Here is a 7,539-nt window from a genome sequence, read left to right on the forward strand (position 1 = left end):
AGATTCCGCAGCCAGCCAGACCCAAGTTTCTGTGAGGGCGCACCGGTCCAGACTTTAGTCGAAGCAATCTTTTTCTCGTCTTTATTTGTGTGTTCGTTTATTAACCATGCTGTTTCATTTTCAAACCCGATGCCTTTTAAATGACTGAAGCGTGTGTAGGAGATGAGCATGCTTAAAAAACAACAACAACAAAATCACCGCGCGCTTGGAAGAATGCGTGGAGACCATCCTTCTTTCTCCCCAGAACAGACGTGGCTATTCCACCTTTACACGAAAGACTTTCTCAAGCCTTCCTGTTATTCTGTGGCTATCCGGCAGGACTGGGAGGGGGTGGCATTTTCTTAGGAGAAACATGCCACAAGTCCCCGCAGTGCTGTTTGCACGTGCAGGGGAAAGGTGACAGGTCAAGACATCTTGTCAGACAGAAAGGGGTTGTGACTTGGCCAGAAGGGGTCAGACTATGGTGTGTGTTTATCTGCACGTGATACACGTGACAGGGCATTTTGGCCAGTTCTGTGGCCAAGTAGTCGAGACTATCACTAAAAAGCTCCTCTGCAGTTCACCTTCTCGATCTGTTGTCAAGTTAAACAAGCTATTCACAAAAACGCGGTCCAAGAACATTATGTGATGGTGTCGGGTAATGGCTTGAAGTTCAAGGGCCAGCCTTACTTCGCGGATGAAGTCCTCGACGTCCAATGTCCCCTCTTCCCCAGGGAACGTGGGCAGCTTGTGGGGGCAACAAAAAAAAGACTTGTTTACTTGCGCTCAGTTGCTCCTTTATGATATTGTTCGATGTTTTGATAACTTGATTTTCATACGCGTTTATATGAGAGAGAGAGAGGCGGGGGGGGGGGGGGGGGGGGACAGAGAGAAAGACACAACAAAAGAGGGTGTGAATAGAATGGTAAGGATGACACCCAGTATTTTAAATGGCTTTGATGGTAACTATAGTCTGTAGAGTCGCTTTTCTCACTCAGCTGCCCCGCATCTCATGTCCAAGCGCCGGTGGTGGAGGTGCCTCAACTATGTAGCTGGATGTGTTAAACGCAGCGTTATTCTCGCGCCCCAACACCACCCAACCAACCCAATTGTCACTCGCTCTGCCCACTTCAAAGGGCTGCCACTCCCAACAGTTCAAAGGCGGACGGACAGTGGTGTCCCCTGAGGAAACGCCCAGCTGGAGGACACAGACGGGGGCGTCGGCATCTGGCACGTGTCACGTGACCCCTTCACCGGCGTTGTCCAGTCCTTATAGTTGTGGCTCAATCACGCTTTTGTTTTTTGGGGGTGAAAGGAGGGCGGGTTCTCGCCCCCCCCCCCCCCCTACACACACACACCTTTTTTTTCCTTTCCCTGTGTCCCTTCCACACTTACAGGGGCAGAGAGCAACAGTTGTTGTGGCAGCTTGGGGGGATCTAGCTGCATTTATTATCATCACAACAACCAAGTGTGTGTGTGTGTGTGTGTGTGTGTGTGTGTGTGTGTGTGTGTGTGTGTGTGTGTGTGTGTGTGTGTGTGTGTGTGTGTGTGTGTGTGTGTGTGTGTGTGTGTGTGTGTGTGTGACACGTCTTTTTTTTAGAACTTACCGAGCACATCACGCTGTGGGCAGTTACTCCCAAATGACCTACCGCTTCCCACCACCCTGACTGACAAGCTCCTTTTAACACCGACAATCAATACCGAAATCCTGACATCATTTCCCCACATGTCCTGGGAAGCACGCCAACTGGACCCACACCACCACCACCACCACCACCAAACTCTGTTGACCCCCCCTCCCCCTCCTCCCTGACAACAGTTCGATCCTCAAGGTCAGCTCTAAGTGGTAGCAGCTGCTGTCCCTACCTCACTCCCTCCCACAGACTCCTCTTCCCTTGATCATCTCAACCTGCGCCTCCCCCACCAACCCCCCCCAAAACCCATCCCGCCCGTCCTCACCTACCCCCACCCCCCGCCCCCAACCGCCCCACCCCCTCTCCCACGGTCTTAGCGGCCACAGTGAGGGTCTGTGAGAAACTGACCATCTGCTGTGCTGTGACGGCCAGTCGAGGTCTCTTTCAGAGCCACCACGATCGAAGGCTTTTTGCCGCACTGCCCCATGGTTCAACCTGTAGCGCATGCGCAAGAGCTGGCTAGAGCTGCGAAGGCCAAATGCCAACGGTCGTCGTGGCCCGGGTTTGATGATGAATGTCCGTTTTCCATCATCGTATCATGCACACACTGCACCGGAACGAGTAATAGCTGTGATTGCATACGGTGGTGACGTGGTGTGATGAACATTAGTGTTACTGTGCAGGGTGAATCAGATGAAAACGCGGATTTCGTCATCAGTTCAAGGACGCAGCATGCGACGTTTGTTCACAGACCAGCCTCTGTACACCATTTCAGAGTCCGTCGGTTGCACGCACACTGGTTCCCCGACAGGCATGGAGAGAGATCTGCTCCACCCCCTCCCCCAAACCCTACCACCAAGGAAACCTTAAAGCAAGAAACCTGTCCGCGCCTCAACCAACTGTTCGGGGGGGAAAAAAAACCGGCAAAAAAGTTTGTGTCAACTGGCAGTCTAATAAACGGTGATCTAAAGAATTTGTCGTCATTTCGAACTTTATTACACGTCTGCTCTTTTGGTTTTTTTTCTCGGTGTTCTTCCAGTGTCATTTATATACTAGTATTTCATTGGGGGGGGGGGGGGTTACCATAACTGAGATATAAGAGAGAGAGAGAGAGAGAGAGAGAGAGAGAACCTACGTTATTTGCAGATGAGGATTCTCTTTTTGACAAGGTTATGTGGGCAAACCCAAAGACGGAAAGGATTTCGTTCAACACACACACAGAGAGAGAGAGAGAGAGAGAGGTAAAGGGCTGTGGTAGACTGGCGGTGGGGAGTAAGCCGGGGAGGGGAAGACCCCCGTATAAAACGACGTTCTCACGCTGGCTTTCGTGTGTAGTGTGTGTGTGTGTGACCGCTTATCATTCTCCTCCTGCCCCCCTCTCCCTTACCCCCCTTCTCCCCCCCCCCCTCCTCCCCCCCGCCACTGTCCTGTTGCACCTGTCGCCCCACTCCCCCCGTCCCTCCCTCCTTTCCTCTCCACTCTAGTAGTAGTAGTAGTCTTGTCTGTGTCCCCATTTCCTCTCCCCCGACTCTTTTCCAACCTTCCACCCCCCCCCCCCCACACACACACCCCCTCTGTCTCTTCCCCCTTCCCTCGTCCATACCAGCCCACTCTATATACCCCACCACTGCATTGCCACTCCACTCTAGAAACACCTGCGGGTTGATGCAAAACCCCGCCGGCCGCTCCCCCCCTCCTCCTTCCCCTCCCCCACCCCCCCACCCACACCCCCTCAACCCCCGGCCAAGCCATCCATCAAAATGCGCGTGCTTCCTCCTCTTAAACCAAAAACGCTTTGTCCACTGTACAGGTTTATATCCATTGCTTTGTCACCTTTTTTTTTTTTTTTTTTTTTTTTTTTTTTTATTAAACAACAACGCTGAAAAAACTTACGGTCACGTGTCCGGCAAAGTGTGACCCGTACCACTGCGGTCGAGTCAATAAGAAAAGTGTGTGAATAATGTTTATGACTGTAACACTCTAGTGTAAAGTGGGGCTGGGGGGCTGGGGGGGGGGGGGGGGGGGGGGGGCGGCGCTTACATGACAATATACCCTTGACCTCGCGTCAGTGAACGAGCATTTTTACGAAACAATCACCGTAAACATGTAAATCTGTCGTCGGGAACTGGCTCTTGGTGCCACTGCGAGGGACAGATATATTTGCCCAGAGACAACATCTGTTCCATCAACAACCACGTGCTCTTGACAGAGCGAGGCAGAGAGTCTGACGGATTGGGTGCAGGTGGTCTGGAGGGTGGAAGGGGGGGAGGTGGTCTCTAACGCTGCTGCTTTTGCTCAAATAATTCTTTTTTCTTTCTTCTAAATTCACAACTGTTGGGAGGCATAGCGGCGGTGCACGCAAACGCATAACAGTCAACAAAACTGGTCTGTCTGGTGCCCACTGACATTCATAAAAATAAGTTATAATTAAATTATGTTTCGTGTTACAGCATCGACAGCTCTATTCACAGACGTTTCAAATGCTGAAACCCCCTCCCAAGAGTTGCCAATGTGTGCATGTTGCTGGTCTGCCCATTTGAGTAAAGTTTACAGAGCGTGTACACACAACCGCAGACCTGTCGCCACGCAGTGCTCAAAGTCAATCAGCCCAACCGAAGTGGACACACAAAAGGGACAGCGACACACAGGGTCTGGCTACTGTAACGGGCGCCATACCGGTGCCTGTCCACACCCGTACGCCCCCCAACCACCCCCCCGACCCCCGAAAAATCAATCGCTTCATCATGACTCACTGTTGATCGATTCAGCTCTGGCATCGATCGATTTCTGCACGAGTGGAGGTGGTGTCTTGCTCCATTCGCCGCCACAGCAAGCAGCAAACAGTACAGCAGTTTTCCACGTCCATACCCTCATTCATTGTCCTCCCTGCCCACCCCCCCCCCCCACCCCGCCCCCAGCCCCTCCCACACACACACGCTAACCACCCCTCCACCGCTGCCCCCTCCCCCCCTCTCCTCCCAATGATCCCCAGAGTAAACGTTGCTGGCTAGAACACCCGTTTATGAAAATGCCACACCATCAGTCGGGGTACACAAAGTATCAATAAAGTCCTTGCATATTCCCCAACCATCTCATCGGATGTGCCTGGGTGGAGTGCACTGCAGTGACTCCATGTCACACGATTTTGGGGGAGGGGGGGGAAGAAAGTGAGACGGGGAAGTTGGAGCAAGAGAGGGAGTAAATGAGTTTGTGTGTGCGTGTGTTTGCGTGTGCGTCTGAAAGAACACTTACACAGCAAACATCTGCCAAGCAAAGCAAAGCAGACAGAATGTGCTCTTTACTGTATTTATTGTTGTCACTGCTGTTGACGTCCATAACCAAAGTGATGACCATGTGCATGCATTAGTGACCTTGCATGCAAGTCCGTTGCATAAATTTGTGATATTTTATTTTTCTAACTGAAAAATACTAACTTTAAACGCTAATTATACAGTATGAACAACAAGTCTGAAAGCTTAAGTGGTGTGTCGGATATTTGTTCCATAACTTCTTAATTTTTTTTAAGTGCTGACATTGCCCTCTGACACCCCAACACCGCACACCCCCTTCCCACCCCTACACCATCAATGGAAAAGGTTGATGGCAAAGGATGGAGCCCTGATCCTGACTGAAAGAGAAGGGGGGGGAGGGGGGGGGGTGTGGGGGAGGGGAGAGATTAAGGCGGCTTTCACTGTCAGCAATTACCTGCTGTACGGACAAGCCAGACAAACCACCCTAGGGTCAACAACAGTCGAGGCCGCAGACTCAAGGCTTTAGGGTTTCTTTCAGGAGAGGATGGTGGGGTGAGGTGAGGTGAGGTGCTTTAGAAACATTGACTTTTGGCACGGCAAGTTGATATAAAAATCACGACTTCCCTCACCCACCCCTTCTTTTTCTTTGTGCCACCCCCTCCCCCCCCCCTCTCCCCCACAACCCTCCTCCTTCCCCAGAGGGCAATTTCCGAACAATTTTCGGAGTCGACAAACGATGGCAACAAGAGTTTGGTTTCGCTTGGTTGCTGGTCCAGCGAGAGAAAAAGGGAGGTGTGGTTGGTTGCAGGGAGCTATACATTATGTAATGCAAGACTAAGCCAGAACAAGAGCGTGGATGACAGCGACTTGTGTCAGAAAACTGTTGCTGTCTGGACTTCCTGCTCGTTAGGAGAAAGCAGTCACAAAGAGTAAACAAACCCTGATACAAAAACGGGGGACGAGGAGAGGGGGAGGGGGGGTGGGGGGTTGCAGGGAAGGTTTTTCTTTCTTCTGTGTTCTGCACCCACTGTTCTCAATCTCCCCCCTCCCCTTCTCGACTCAGCTCCCTCAATACTTCACAGTTTTCATGAAAGTATAATTATCATAAGCACACCATCGCTTTTGATAATCAGTCGGCCATCGCCCCTCCCACCCGTTTTTCTCCATGCCTGTACCCACCTACCTGCCTGCCTGTCTAGACCAGTGACGTATAGTTATATACTTATATACACAATACAGCCAACAGCCAGCAGCCTGCACACGGTGCTAAAACCCCGATGACTGATCAAAGTCCACCTCTGTGCATCGTTCACCACCATCACCCCTGACCACCACCCCCATTCCCTCCCTCCTGCCTCTTTTCTCTCAACACGCGTGTGTGTAAATCCACCTTCCACTTACAATCACCAGCTAAATCTTTTCTTCACCTCCTCCGTCACCCCCCCCCCCCCTCCCGCCACCTCCCCCAACCACACTCCCCATCTCTAACCAACACTTCCCCAATACCCCATTCCTTCCCAAGGGCTCGGATGTCAAGGAGCGGTAATGGGGATAAAAATACTACTAGAAGCGAAGCCCGCCTTTCATTCAGCCAACAACACACTGCACGTAATTGTTCGATTTTTTCTTTCTTTTTTTTTTTTTTGGTGTGTGCACAACCTAAAAGTACCATCAAGTCGACTTCTTTTTATTTTCTTTAAATCCACACGATCGATACCCACCACGCTCGCGCTGCTGCTCAACACACACACACATACACACACACACAATTTGGAAGAAAGTGGAGAAGAGAGAAGAGAACTGAGGATGTCAACATGCCTCACACACAGACACGGGCAGACACCACACAAACCAATTAACTAGCAGAAGTCACGGGAGGAAAACTGAGCTCACCTTTACTACAGTACTCGCCCAGCCTGGCAATATACTTTTAAAAGACTACAATGATGACTGTCGACCGAGTCTCTCGAGAACAAAGACAAGGGCAGACACCAAAAAAAAAGACCAACGAAAACAGCAAGGGAGACGGACGGAAAGCTCACCTCTGTCGCAGTATTCGCCCTGCCAGCCGTCCAGGCACACCTTGGTGCCGTTGGCGCTGCAGTAGTAGTGGCCGAACTGGTCGTCCCGCCGCCGGCACAGGTCCTCGCAGGCGGCCCCGTAGTAGTTGTCGTCGCACTTGAAGCGGTACGAGTAGATGAGCTCCGTGAAGCTGGTGGTGTACCTCGAGTTGTACCAGTCCAGCCCTGCCCCGGCCGACCTCTGGACGGCCAGCCGCGAGATGAGCTCCCGGGGACTGCCTGCAAAGTCAGCAACAAGAACACTGTCAGAGAACATGGACACTGTCAGAGAACATGGACACTGTCAGAGAACAAGGACACTGACACTGTCAGAGAACAAGGACACTGTCAGAGAACAAGGACACTGACACTGTCAGAGAACAAGGACATGGACACTGTCAGAGAACAAGGACACTGTCAGAGAACAAGGACACTGACACTGTCAGAGAACAAGGACATGGACACTGTCAGAGAACAAGGACACTGTCAGAGAACATGGTCAGAGAACATGGACACTGTCAGAGAACAAGGACAGAAAAGCCTGTCAAAGATCCCCCCCCCCCCCCCCCTTGGATGCCAAATGATGAGTCGGCCTGTAATGCACGCCGTCAAAAA

General features: G+C 51.6%; 1 protein-coding gene across 1 annotated transcript in view; it reads right to left on the reverse strand.

Annotated features, from left to right (window-relative positions):
* Positions 1 to 7,539, reverse strand: part of LOC143280860 (uncharacterized) — a 171,286-nt gene that overhangs the window by 21,961 nt on the left and 141,786 nt on the right. Inside the window, 1 exon segment of the mRNA XM_076585586.1 lies at positions 6,907 to 7,164. Within this exon segment, the coding sequence (XP_076441701.1) occupies positions 6,907 to 7,164 (258 nt within the window).

Source organism: Babylonia areolata, chromosome 4, assembly GCF_041734735.1.
Source record: "Babylonia areolata isolate BAREFJ2019XMU chromosome 4, ASM4173473v1, whole genome shotgun sequence".
Classification (NCBI taxonomy): Eukaryota; Metazoa; Mollusca; class Gastropoda; order Neogastropoda; family Buccinidae; genus Babylonia; species Babylonia areolata.